We start from the raw sequence: 13,601 nt of genomic DNA, 5'->3' as shown, positions 1-13,601 counted from the left end.
CTCCTCCTTCAAGGCGGCACACAGGCCCCCTTGCTGCATGAACAGGAGGTCCAGACCTCGCCTGTTCAGCAAGACCACTTCCGAGAGTGAGGAGACTGACTTCTCTAGAAAGGAGATGGATTTCTCGATCCTCTGCAGGTCCTCATCAATTGTTGCCTGCAGCTGTGACAGTCCTTGGTGCTGGGTCGCCAAGGCTGAGACTCCTGTGGCCATTCCGGCTGCTCCTAGGCCCAGCAGTATTGCGATAGTTATACTGTTACTATTTCTCTTTTGTGGAGCCGACTGGGTTCCTCGAAATGGCGATACACTTCTTCATCTGCGTGGTACAGGACCCTAGGAACAATCAGAACTTGGACACAAAAGTCGTTAGAGTAATTGAATTTGGCAAGGAACACACAGGGACTCACTCCAGATCGCTGGCAAACCCACATCCCAGATGCGGATGGGACTACCCACTTATTGTTTTTCCCGTTGGGTTTGACAACAGTGGCGCAGACGTTGCCTTTCCGCCTAGCTAGGGTTGCATTGCCAAAACATCTGCCCTGGCCTGTGACTTGACTCAGGGTGATCCCTTTGCGAGGGGTGTCCCATCTACATTGGTTGGGTACATCTGCTGTGGAGTAACTGCAGGGAGTGTTTAGAGCGACTCCTTCGTAAAAGGGAGGTTCGACATCGTAACAAAGCCGGCAGGATTCGGTTAGGTTAGGGTTAGATTCGTTCAGGGATAAGAAGGTAGCTTCTAACATACGGAGGATTGGGTCTAAGTCTGACTCGGCTAAATGGTCTATCTGAAAGGCTTCCGCATGGCCGGTCGGGATATCAGCGATCCTTGTGGGCAAGGCTTTGGGGTGGGTCGCGTTTCTCCCTTTCGGCACGCTTTTAATCACTTTGTTGGGTCCGACCGCTCGGGGTGCCGACGGTTGGAGCCTAATAATTCGCACATTCACTCTCTCTTTTGACCCTTGAAGGACCACTGTCCATGCTCTGCCTATTGCCCAGCTAGGGTGATGTGGCTGCAAAACTGTCATGTTGTAGCCTGTACATTTTCGAAATTTGGGGATTTTATGGTGGTTTCGATAAAAGTTACCGAGGAGGAAGACAAGTGTTTTGCAGCCCGTGGGTGCCCAGGTGAACTGTAAGAATTTGTCAGGCTCTTGTGGATCCCACCCAGGCCCTGACGGTCTGGCATCTGTGACAATGGTTTCGCAGCCCCAGTGCCCACAATGTCCCCACCCTGGGTTATTGCAGTAGCTTTTCCCAGGGTTTGAAGCTGGGCACCAGTAGGATAGGCACATGTGTGTGGCGTGTGGGGAATGGGGGTCTACCTTTGGTCGTCCTGGAAACAGGTTGGTAATGCAGAGCACGAAGGATGGGGCGTTCGGTGTGGTGATTTCTTTGAGCACCTTGTCACTACTAAGGTGTTGTATGACCCACCTGAATGGCCGATGGGGGTAGTGATCTGGGCTGGCTTGCCCTCTGGCAACAAGCCCCAACAGCAAAATCACACAGAAACACCATTGATGCTTGGGTCTCACCTGTGTGGGTCTCTCAGGCGCTGCCTGGCGGCTTGGTGGTCTGTCGCTTTCCTCTGGAATGGGGATGTACACGTCACGAGGATGTCCCACGAGCAGGTCCTGTAAACAGAAACTCACAACTCTCATCAGTCTCTTCTGCAGTCCCTCTCGTCCTCCAGCTCTGCCTTTCTCTGCTCCTTGATCTGGGCCTTTTTCCGGGCTTCCTGCAACGTCCAGACGCCTTTCTCTGCGGCGTCCACTTTGTCGTTGCCGATCTGGAAGTAGCCTTTAACTGGGTCGTGGCTGTTGATGTGAATGACTGACACGGTGCCCTGTCGCGAGGAGAGTGCTTTTTCCAGCATTAGGGCTGCTGCTGATGTTGACACTTCTGGTCCCTTTTTTGTGTGAAGTGTTAAAGCCACCAGCTGGGTGCTTTTCCACGCCCGGGACTGCCCTCCCACTCCGTTCACTGGAGGGACTTCTTTGAATTGCCAATGTCCGGGCCAATGCGCTTGGGGAATAATCGCGCAGTCTGATCCCGTGTCCGCCCAAAATTGGAGCCCTATGACGTGGGGATCCTGACTGCCGTAAAGGCGGCATGTCCCCCATACCATCAGGGGCTCCTGCCCTATTCTCATGGCCAGGGCTACCCAGGGATCCCGCTCTGGGGCGTCCCCTGCTGGCCCTGTACCACCGGCGCAGCTTGAAGCGGTGGGGGGTGTGAAGGTACTGAGGGTGCTGCATAACTCTGCCATTGTGCTGCTGGCGGGGATGCGAAATTGACTGCTCCCTGTGAGGGCATGGGGTATGAGGGTCCCCTGCCCCACTGGGGGTTGGCATAGATGGGCCGTCTCGCATTTGCAGCGGGAGGAGGCTGAGTGTGGCCCACGTGCCCCCTCCCTCTCCCGTTTCCCCGGGGCCGGGATCTACAGTCCCTAGCGAGGTGTCTTCCCGCAGCTCCTACAGGTCCCTCTCGGGCATGCTTGGAGTGAGGGTGCTGCCAGGAAAAGCTGTGCCGGCTGGGGACAGCTCGCTGAGTTGCTGCCCTTCCCCAGAAGCCTGGGCTAACGCGGTCATCCTGCCATTCCTGCTTAAATACAATCCGCCCTGCCCCATCAAAAAGCATGCGGCTTATTTGCGTAATATCAAAAGTGAGCAGATCGTTATTGCTAGAAAGGTCGTCCTCAAGAGCGGGTACTACAGCTGAGTTGATCCCTATTTCTGAAATCGCTTTGGCTTCTTTTGGGTTAACTGGGGTATATGCCCTTTGTTGGTTCCCCCGTGCTCTGGCAACCCCCACCGGGAAAGCGTGCATGGAGGCTGCTCATACCCGGTCCCCACAAGCTGCTTTTATTTTTCCCCAATCGGTGAGTTTGTGTTGCGATTGTTTCCCGATATTGTTTAAAGCTTTACTCGGTTTCGCTTGAAACTGCATTAATTCTGCTCTCTCGGTTTCCGAGTCTCTTGGTGCTCCATGGCCGCTGGGGACACTGCAGGGACGCCTTGGGGACACTGGGAACACTCCAGGAGTGCTGGCAGAGGGAGGTGACACTCCCAGGAGACACTCTGAACACAGGCAGGGTTGGGGGGGCAGGTAGGGAGAGGTGGCGTCACCCCTGGCCCCCCCCACCGCCCCTCCCTTGAGAGGCCATCGTGGGTCCCAAATGTGCCCCCAATGTTCCCAAAAGGATCCCAATGTCCACTGAGTGTCCCCAACAGTGCCCAAGTGTTCCCAAAATGTCCTCTTGGGGACAATTGGGGGACACACTGGGTTCATGTGGGGACACTGTGGGGACATGGGGGTCACCACAGAGGTGGCACCAGGGACAGTGCAGTGGCACCAGTTCAATTCCTGTGCCACCAGCCCAGTGTCCCCACTTCCATCCCAGTGCTCCCAGTGTCAGCCCAGTGTTCCCACTGCCGGCCCTGTGCCACCATCTCTCATTGTCCCCATATCAATGTCACCATTCCAGTGTCCCCAGTTCCATCCCAGTGTCCCCTCCAATGTGACAGTTCAATCCCAGTGTCCACATCCCGGGGCATGGGAAGGTCTCTGCTGGTCTGTAGAGCTCCATACTGGTCTGAACGCGTCACTACTGGTCCAAACTGGTTTTCGGCATCCCCTGCTGCCCCTGCTCCTCTTTACTGGTCCATACTGTTTTATATTGGTCTGAACAGGTTCATACTGGTCAGAGCAGGGGAAAGTCTCTGTTGGTCTGTAGATATTCATAGTGGTTCGTACTCGTCTGAACTTGATTGTTCTGGTCCATACATATCTGAACTGGTCCCCACTGCTCTGAACAGGTCCATACTGCACTATACTGGTTCATACTGGTCTATACTGGGCAGGGCAGGGGAAGGTCCCACCTGCTCTGAAGAAACTCATACTGGTCTAAACGGGTCTGAACTGGTCCCCACTGCATCTTTACTGGCCCATACTGATCCTTACTGTTCTATAGAGTCTCATACTGGTCAATACTGGTCTGAACTGGTCTGTACTGGTCAGCATAGGGAGAAGTCTCTTCTGGTCCGTAGATATTCATACTGGTTTATACTGGTCTGTACTGGTTTATACTGGTCTGAACTGGTCTATTCTGGTCGATATTGGTCAGGGCAGGGGTGTCACAGTGCAACCAGTCTGAAGCTGCCCCCCTGATTCAACCAGCCTAGAAGTAAACAAGACCCTGAGTGAACAAGGATAGGTTGGATTCAGTTCTATACAAGGACCCTCAGCCAATGTCATTCAGCCCTAAATGCAGACCTATCATTGGCCAGGGAGCTGGACAGTGCTCAGACCCAGCCAATCACATGTGTAAGCGAGGGAAATTTGAAGCTCCTATAAAAGGAGCTGCGAGAATAAACCTGAGGCTGTTTGTTACAAGGACCTTGGAGAGTTGGGCTGTTTGTATGTCGCCAATGAATGGCCCCTACCGTGATACGCAGTGATCCATGAAGTGATGCGACTCAGCCATTTTCTGTGTGCAGAGCAGGGGAGACTCAACCGTGTAGGAGCCGGAAAAAGCCGGTAAGGCAAGAAACCCAGACAGTGAAGGAGGTGAGAATTAACATTAATGCTAAAAAACTGAATGGTATAGGAGTCAGAGAAAGAAAAAAGCTGAAAAACAGAAGGAAAACCTCACCAAAGAAAGAGGCAGATTAACCTCCATAGAGGAACAACCAGTCATTAAAGTATGAACTTTTATTTTACTTCAACGAGGAGAAAAGTATGATCAACAAGCTCTGAAAGCCACTGTGGATGTTATAAAACTTTTGATGTTTATTTCAAACTCTCATGTTCTCATATTTATCTGATGTTTTCCAATAACATCACAGCATAACCTGGAAAGCCAAGAGCACGTTGGAAGCAGAAGATTGTCAATGGTAAGACAATCTGCCCGTCACCTTATTCCAAGACTCAAATATTTACAACCCATGAGTAGTAATGTGTGTGGTTTTAATTGAACTAGTTTTGAGTTGAATTGTTTACTGTTTGTAATGTTAAGTTGGAACTTTGTAACTTCTAAACATTAAGCCTGTGACATGCTAACCTAAAGAATTGTAATGCTGCTGGTTTTGCCTGACAGCTTGTGGATGTGAATGTCACAACCCCAGTGATACATGCGGTACATCACTAGCTGTGGGAGATTGGGCTTGCTGAGTTGGGTGGAAAAAGCCTTATTCAACTAGGCTCATAATTTAATTTTTTAGTCTAACCAAGAGGGTGAGTTGTCACCTTGCAGCTGATCTCAAGCTGCCCCCTAAACTCAACCAGCCCAGAAGAAAACAAGTCCCTGGAAAAGGCAGGGATAGGTTGGAGTCAAACCCAAGCAAAGACTTCAGCCAACCCTGTTCAGGTTTAGATGCAGATACAGCACTGGCCAGAGAGCAGGGCAGAGAGAGAACCCATCCCATCAGCTGTCTTAAGCCAGGAGATTCAAACCCCCTATATAAAGAGGGTCCGAACAATAAATGAGGCAGTTTGTCACAAGGACCTTTGAGAGTTTGAGTTGTTTCTGTGCCTCCAATGAATGATTCCCATCACAACACGTATGAGTGTAACTTTGTGTTTCAGTTGTGGAGTGGGATGTGATCCTTGGATATGGTGTGAGTGTAAAATCTGTCATGAGAGGTGGCACTGCACAGCAACACTAAAGAGTGCCTGGGGCCAGGAGTGGGAAAGAGTGGAATAGAGAGCCAGGAACTGGGCATTGATTTTTTTTAAATTACTGTAGGAAATAATGTGTGGGAAAGTAGCATTTGCTTCCAGGAGCCTGAACAGTACCTGAGAGGGACTGGGATAATACACGTGAAAGGCATAGAGTCAGATTTGCTTGGAAATTAAGAAAGAAGGAAAAAACAAAGGCGTGGGGACAGTGCCAGGATAAGCTGAGAAAATGGGACACAAAGCAAACAAGGAGAAAACCCCCAGGGGAAAGGGGAGCAGGGAAACATCCATGGATACACCTCCAAACAGCCTCCTAGGGATAAAAATGGCACGGTGGCTACATAACCCTGACACAAAGAATGAAAATAGAATCCAAATGAAACATTATTATATGAGAAAATAGACTAACCAGGAGATAAGATCTGATCAGTTATCATTGATCTGATCTGGCCAAAATAGAGTTCCTTTGAGGGGTGGATGTGCCAAACTTTGAATATTCATGTGAATGCCAAAGAACCAGTCAGTCAGGAAAAAACAGATTCTGCTGCCAGTTGGAAGGGCAAGGGTTCCCTGGGGGAGGCAAACACATTTAAATTAAAAGACATTAAAACCTGGGACCCCTTAGAGCATCTGTCCCCTCTATATCTGCCAATGCACCCCCTGCAACCCCTGATGGACCCAGCCGGGATAACAGGGACAGAGCAGTCCAGCGAGAGGAATGGAAAAAATGAGAACCAAGCAGTGGCACTAAACCCCCTCTGGGAAGTGCCATTGGGTGGGGCACACAGGCAATCGGGTTTGTCACTGCCCCGCTTAATTCCTCCAAAGTGAGAGCATTTAAAAAGGAATTAAAAGTTCTACGTGAAGATCCAATTGGATCAGCAGAACAAGTAGACCAATTTTGGGACCCAATGTTTATAACTGGGACAGAGTGCAATCTAGAATTAACCTTTTGTTTACACCTGAGGAAAGACAAATGATCCAACTAGTGAGGATGTGGCTTTGGGAAACGTACCCTGCACAACATAGACCCCATGGGGAGCAGAAAATGCCCCTGCAATGCCCTAATTAGGACCACCATAACCCTGGAGGAAGGTAAAACATGGAAGATTATAGAGCATTAATTATCAGGGGAATTAGGGAGGCTGCTCCACCAACTCAGAACGACCACGGGGCATTTGCTGAACAACAAAAGAAGGATGAGACTCCAACTGAATGGCTGGAGAGGTTAAAAGAAATGCGAGACAATACTCAGGTACAGACTGATACAATAGCTGGACAAGCTTTATTGAAAATAAAATTTGTCATGAATGCTTGGCTGGATATAAGGAAAAGCTGCAAGACTGGGGGAGTGGCAGGATAAGTAATTGAATGACCTGTTAAAGGAAGCCCAAAAGGTCAATGTACAGAGGGAGGGATGATGAGAAAGCCAAGGGGAAAGCAAAGATAATGGAGCCACTATTGATGAGGGGAACCTGCGTACAAGGAGCCACCCCCAGAGGGAAGTGAGACCCTGTCAGGGCAAGGCAAACGGGACCAGGGGGAGGAGAATGGGACCAGAGCTCCCTGGGGCAGAGGCCCTAAAAGGGAAAAGGGCAATTGAACAGCTGAGGCCCAATCTGTCACCAGCACAGGGAAACTGGGCATTGGAGGTGAAACTGCCCAGGGAGGGAAAGGGACCTGAAGGTTTTTGAGGAGGCTTGATAAACAGTCTGCTGTACCTATGGTGGAAAGCTGCTTCATTCATCCCCCCAACCCACCGCTGAGTGGCCCTGAGTGGCCCCGAGTGTCCCAAGAGCAACCCCAGTGACATGACCCCAGGAATTCCCATCAGGATTTGGGGCAAATGTAATGAAAATTCCCAGAAAATTCCCCAATCTTGTCTCAAATCTCACATAGGGAGGAGGGAGTGGACAGGTGACACCAGTGATGTCCCCAATGATTTCACCGCCCTTGATGGCATCACAGTGAAGGCATCACTGTTCCTGCAGCAGCCTCGGGATGTCCTTGATGGCTTTTTGGCACTGCATGGCCACCACAAGGCCACTGAGGCCACCAGGGCGACCAGGGGTACTCGAGAGAAGCCTGCGGATGTCCCTAAGTGTTCCCAGCAGGTGACGCTTGGCCAGGAGGCTGCTCACCTTCCACAGCTGCTGAGCCTCGGCCACTTTGGCCATCAAGGCCTCGGGGACATCAGGGGATGCCTCATTTGTCCCCTTCAGGGCGGCCTCGATGACCCTGAGCCGGCGCTGCAGCTCCCGGGGGAACGCGGTGGCTTCGTCACACGCAGCCACCAAGCGCCCCAGCAGCCCCAGGGCCACCTCTGCTCGCTGTCCCCTCCTGGTGGCCGCCCTCCCCCTGGCTTCTGGCCACCACAGCCTGTTCCATGGCCTTGGTGGTCGCCTCCGTCTCCTTGGCGGTGGCTGCCACCTGGGCCTCGTGCGCAGCCTCCGCCGAGGCCATCTTCTCCTTAGCCAGGGCCAGCAGCGGCTGCCAGGCTTTGGCCACCAGGTTGTCCTGAGCTCTGCCCCAGTAGGTGGCCTTGTCCTGCAGGTCTCCAGCCAGGGCGCTGCTGGTGGCCGCAGTGGTGGCCTCGGCAGTGGCCGCATCCCTGCAGGCTTCACGGAGCTCGGTGGCCTCTCGGGCCAGCTGGGCCCAGCTGTCCTTAAGTGTAGCCACCGCGTCCCGCCAGGCACTGGCTGCGGCTGTCACATGGGCCCAGGTGGCCCCCGGGGTGGCCCCAAAGGCAGCCAGGGCCTCGGCCAGGGAGGCATCACCAGGGCGCTTCAGGGTGTCCTGGAGGTGATCGATGAAGGTCTCCAGGGCCTTGTGCAGGGACCTTGGGGACACATGCAGCAGCACATCCCCGTCCGCCCCGGCCACAGTGGCTGCCAGCACACCAAGCATGGCCACCACATCCACCAGCGCCTCCAACAGCTGTGGAGGGGACAGGGGAGGTGTCAGGGACTTTAGGGCACTTGTGGCCTCCTGTGGTGCTCCCTGTACCTTCCCTGGGTTCCCTTTGTCCCCTCCCTGGAGAGCTCTGCTCTCCCTTCTCTCCTTTTGTCAGCCCCTCGTTGCCTCTGCCACCTCCTGCCACCCTCCACTGTTCCCCCCTGCCACCCTCGGTCCCCTCCACCCCTCTGTCACCTTATCCTCGTCCTGCGACACCCCTGCTCCCTTTGCAATCCCCTGTCCCCTCTCCCTCCCACCCCCCACACCACACCTGGATTGCCGTACCTCGCGGGGCTCCATGGCCTCAGGGGACAGGATTGGGACACGCCCGGGGGACACTTGGGTGACACACAGGAACGTTGCACGGCGGCAGTAAACAGGAAGAGGTGATGTCACACCCCTGGCCCCCCCCCCCACATCGGGGTGCCCGATGTCCCCTTGACGCACCTCCATGTCCCCTCAGGGTCCCCACATGGCCCTAGTGTCCCCTGAATGTCTCCAAGAGGCCTTGATGTCCCCCCATGTCCCCAACAGGGCCCAAATGTCGCCCGATGTCCTGCTGGGGACACTAGGGGACATTGTGGTGACCCAAGACAGGACAGGGGACGTCAGGGTGGCCTGGGGGTCCCCAAGGGAAGGACACAGGGGTGTGTCCAAGGGCCCCAATGTCCCTCAGGGTGTCCCCGTGCCCCAGGGGTGACAGTGCCACCCCCACGTCCCCAGCCTGTCCTTACCCCTGCCCTACCAGTGCTCTATACGCCACCTCCAGCCTCGGTGTCACCTCCTTGTGACCCCCCCGCCATCTCGCCGAGCCCTCTATGATCTCCCTGAGTGACTCGGCCACTCTGTGGAAGCCCTGTCCCCGTGTCCCACACAGCATCACCTCCCTGTCCCGGGTGACAGCAGGCACCAATGTCTCCAGCGCCTCCATCACCTCCTCCAGCTGCCCCAGCACATCCGCGGTGACCTCGTTGGTGGCCGCGGCAGCCTCAGCGCTGGCCCTGGCGGCCGCCACCTGCCGGGCACGGTCATGCAGGCGCTGGGCCATGTCCCGCTGGTGGCCTGCAGCAGTGGCCAGGTGACGCCGTGATGTCCCCAAGCCCCGCCAGGCCACCTCGCAGGACACGGCCACCACGGTCAGGGCCAGCAGCAGTTGACCGTCCTCGGTCACCCCCAGGGCAGTGCGGGCTGAGTCCAGGGACACTGCAGGGACATGGGGACACCGGACATGTGGCACCAGGGATGCCCAGTGCCACCTGTCTAGTGGCACCAGGACTACCCCGGTGTCACCACCCCAGTGTCACCAGCTCCATCCCAGTGCCACCAGTTCTGTCCCACTGTCACCACCTGAGTGCCACCAGCCCAGCGTCACCAACACAGTTGCAGGACCAGTGTCCTCAGTCCTGTCCCAGTGCCACCATCTCAGTGTCCCCAGTTCCATCCCAGTGCTTCAAGTGTCACGCCAGTGCCACCACCCCATTGTCCCCATACCATTGTCACCATCCCAGTGTCACCAGATCCATCCAAATGTCACCATCCCAGTGTCCACAGTTCCCTCCCAGTGTCCCCAGTCCTGTCCCACTGTCCTCCACCCTGTCCTAGTGTCCCTGTCCCAGTGCTCCCAGTTGTGTCCCAGTGTCATCAGTTCCATCATTGTGCCACCAGCCCAGTGTCTCCAGTCCTGTCCCAGTGTCACAAGTCACCTCCCACTGTCCCCAGTTCCAGCCCAGTGTCCCAGTCCTGGTGTCAGCAGCCCAGCGCCGACACGGCTGTCCCGGTGCGGCCAACCCAGTGTCACCAGTCCTCTCCCAGTGCTACCAGCCCAGCACCACCATCCCAGTGCTCCCAGTGCCAGTCCAGTGCTATCAGTTCCAGTGCAGTGCCACCGCCCCATTGTCCCCATACCAATGTCACCATCCCAGTGTCCCCAGTTGTGTCCCCAGTCCCATCCCAGTATTCCCAGTCCCTTTCTGATGTCCCCATCCCAGTGTCCCTTCCCAGTGTTCCCACTTCCATCCCAATGCCACCATCCCAATGTCCCCAGTTCCATCCCAGTGTCCCCAGTTGTGTCCCTGTGTCCCCACTCCCCTCCCAGTGTCCCCAGTTCCATTCCAGTACCACCAACCAAGGGAGTCATCCCAGTGTCACCAGTCCCATCCCAGTGTCACCAGTGCCACACATGGCACCAGCCCAGTGTCACCAGTTCAATCCTAGCATCCCCAGTTTCTGCCCAGTGTCCCCCATTCTGCCCCAGTGTCCCCATCCCAGTGTCACCAGTGCCACCCCAGTTTCCCCAGTCCTGACCCAGTGTCCCCTACCCCATCTCATGTCCCTGTCCCAGCATTCCCAGCCGTGTCCCAGTGTCACCAGTTCCATCCCAGTGCCACTAGTTCTATCCCACTGTTAGCACCCAATTGTCCCCAGGGCTGCCTCAGTGCCACCACACCCATGTCATCATTCCAGTGTCACCAACCCAGTGTCCCCTGTTCCCATTCCAGTGCCATCACACCCGTGTCATCATTCCAGTGTCACCAACCCAGCGTCCTCTGTTCCATCCCCATGCTCCCACTGACAGCCCAGTGCCACCGCCCCATTGTCCCCATACCAATGTCACCATCCCAGTGCCACCGCCCCATTGTCCCCATACCGATGTCACCATCCCAGTGTCACCCGTCCTGTCCCAGTTTCCCCAGTCCAGTCCCAGTGTCCCCAACCCAGTGTAACCAGTGCCATCCCAGTGTCCCCATCCTGGGGCAGGGGAAGGTCTCTATTGGTCGGTAGGGCTCCAAACTGGTCTGAACTGGTTTGTACTGGTTCCCTGCATCCCCTGCTGCCCCATGATGCTCTACACTGGTCCAAACTGGTCTATATTGGTCTGATCTGGCCTATACTGGTCAGGGCAGGGGAAAGTCTCTCTTGGTCTGTAGATATTCATACTGTCCATACTGGTCTGAACTGTTTTATACTGGTTCATACTGGTCTGAACTGGTCCCCACAGCTCTGTACTGGTCCATACTGGTCTATACTGTTAAGGACAGGAGAAAGTTCCTCCTGGTCTGTAGAAATTCACACTGGTCTGACCTGATCTGAACGGGTCTGATCTGCCTCCCATTGTTCTAAAAAGATGTATACTGATCTGAACTGGTTTATACTGGCCTAAACTGGTTCATAATGGTCTCTACTGGTCTATGCTCGTCCACGCTACCTCCCACTGCTCTAAACTGCTCCACACTGCTCTACACTGATCAATGCTGGCCTATAATGCTTTATACTGGTCCATACTGGTGCATACTGGTCCATACTGGTTTTTACTCACGCACAGTCCCACACAGCCCCATCAGCCCCATGGTCAGCCCGTGCCCAGCCCGCAGCCAGCGCTGGCACCGCCGTGCCCGTCGCTCCTCGCGTTCCAGCACCGCTGCCTCCTCCTCAGCCTTGGCCCCGATCTGCCGCAGCCGCTGCTCGTCCTCGTCCCCCAGGGTCCCCAGGGCCACCGCCGGGGCCACAGCGGCCTCCCGGGCCCCCTGCAGCCCCTCCCGGGCCACCCAGGCCTGTCTCAGTGCAGCCTCGGCCTCAGCCAGTGCCGTGGGGATGCTGTCCGGTGTCCCCAAGGCCTCGGCCAGGGCCACCAGGGCCTCCAGGGCCCGGTGCCGTGCGGCCACCGCCGAGGCCACCTTGGGAGGGAGGGCAGGGGGGGACACCTGGGGACAGGAAAAGGGGGTTAGGGGAGGGGGGAGGGGTTTGGGGGGTTCGAGGAGGGGAGTTTGGGGGGTCGCTGGTGGGGATTGGGGGTTCTGGGGAGCTTTTGGATGGTCCAGAGGGGTATTCAGGGGGCGGCCCAGGGGGGTTGGGGTGTCTCAGGTGACATTTTTGGGGCATGGGGGGCCCCAGATGAATTTTGGGGGATCCTGAGGGGGCTTTTGGGGGTCCTGGAAGGGTTTTGGGGGGGCTCCACGTGGGGTTTTGGGGGTCCCAGGTGAGGTTTTGAGGGTCCCAAGTGAACACGGGGCACAGCACAGGGCAGTCAGTGTGGACAGAGGGGTCAAGGGAGTCCCAGGTGAGGTTTGCAAGAGACTGAAGGGGTCCCAGGTGAGGTTTTGGGGGTCCCAGGTGAGGTCTTGGGGCTCTCAGTCAAGGTTTTGGGGATCCCAGCTGATGTTTCCCAGGGATTTGTGGCTTCCCAGTTGAGAATTCTCAAAGATTTGGGGTTTCCCAGATGCCCAGGTGAGGATTTGGGGGAGTCCCAGGGGGCCAGGTGAGGATCCCAAGGGACTCCCAGATGAGATCTGGGTGTCCCAGATAAGAATTCACAAGAATTTTGGGTTTCCCAGGTGTCCCAGGTGAAGCTCCAGGGAGGTTTTGGGGTTCCCAGGTACCCAGGTGAGATTCTGGGGGGTTCCACCTGTATCCCCCCAGGAATCTGGGGAGTCCCCCCTCCTTTTTCCCCCTCCCCGGCCCCTCTGAACTCCCAAGACTCCAGAACTTTCCAGTTCTCTTTGCCCTCCCAGCTGCAGCCCTGGCCCTGGGGATTCCCAAACTTCACCAAATCCCCCCCCCCAAATCCTCCCAGATCCCCTCGGGTGCCCACTGGGGGTGATCCCGGGGTTTTGGGGTTCCCACCTTGAGCTCCATCCTGGTCCCCATCTGGAGGCTGCGGCCGGAGCTCTGAGGGCAGAGGGCGTCGAGGCTCGGAGGAGGGAGGGCCCCACGCCCTGATCCTCCCCCGAGGGGCAGAACTGGGCCTGCCAGGACCTCAGGGAACCTTTCGGGGCTGGCTTTAACCCCTCGGGGCCTGGATCCATCCATCAGGGCTCCATTTCCCTGCCAGGACCCCAGTGACCCCTCACAGCCCTGATTTCCCTGGACAGGACCCTGATTTACCCCCATTCATTCTTTCAGGACCCCACTTACTCCTCAGGGCATTCATTTATCCCTCATGAACCATTTCCCCCTCAGGACCCCATTTA

The 13,601-nt window shown here is 55.7% G+C and overlaps 1 protein-coding gene and 1 pseudogene across 1 annotated transcript; one reads left to right on the top strand and one right to left on the bottom strand.

Annotated features, from left to right (window-relative positions):
- Positions 1-13,601, top strand: part of LOC134432720 (zinc finger protein 850-like) — a 359,084-nt pseudogene that overhangs the window by 321,261 nt on the left and 24,222 nt on the right.
- Positions 6,938-9,098, bottom strand: LOC134432794 (uncharacterized). The gene is made up of 2 exons (XM_063181707.1): positions 8,920-9,098; positions 6,938-8,616 (listed from the first exon to the last, which is right to left on the bottom strand). The coding sequence occupies exons 1-2, from the start codon at positions 9,085-9,087 to the stop codon at positions 7,960-7,962; spliced, it is 825 nt and encodes a 274-aa protein (XP_063037777.1). The 5' UTR covers positions 9,088-9,098; the 3' UTR covers positions 6,938-7,959.

The sequence above is a fragment of the Melospiza melodia genome (assembly GCF_035770615.1).
Source record: "Melospiza melodia melodia isolate bMelMel2 chromosome 7 unlocalized genomic scaffold, bMelMel2.pri SUPER_7_unloc_1, whole genome shotgun sequence".
NCBI lineage: Eukaryota > Metazoa > Chordata > Aves > Passeriformes > Passerellidae > Melospiza > Melospiza melodia.
This window is presented reverse-complemented; position numbering and strand designations above follow the sequence as displayed.

What these genes read in the sequence shown, in the direction of transcription:
- LOC134432794 (XM_063181707.1), bottom strand. Translation starts at nt 9,087, where the DNA reads ATGGAGGTGCGTCAAGGGGACATCGGGCACCCCGATGTGGGGGGGGGG. An exon ending in AGGCCATGGAGCCCCGCGAG is followed by an intron (nt 8,617 to 8,919) that starts GTACGGCAATCC and finishes TCCCCTCCACAG; the next exon opens with CTGTTGGAGGCGCTGGTGGA.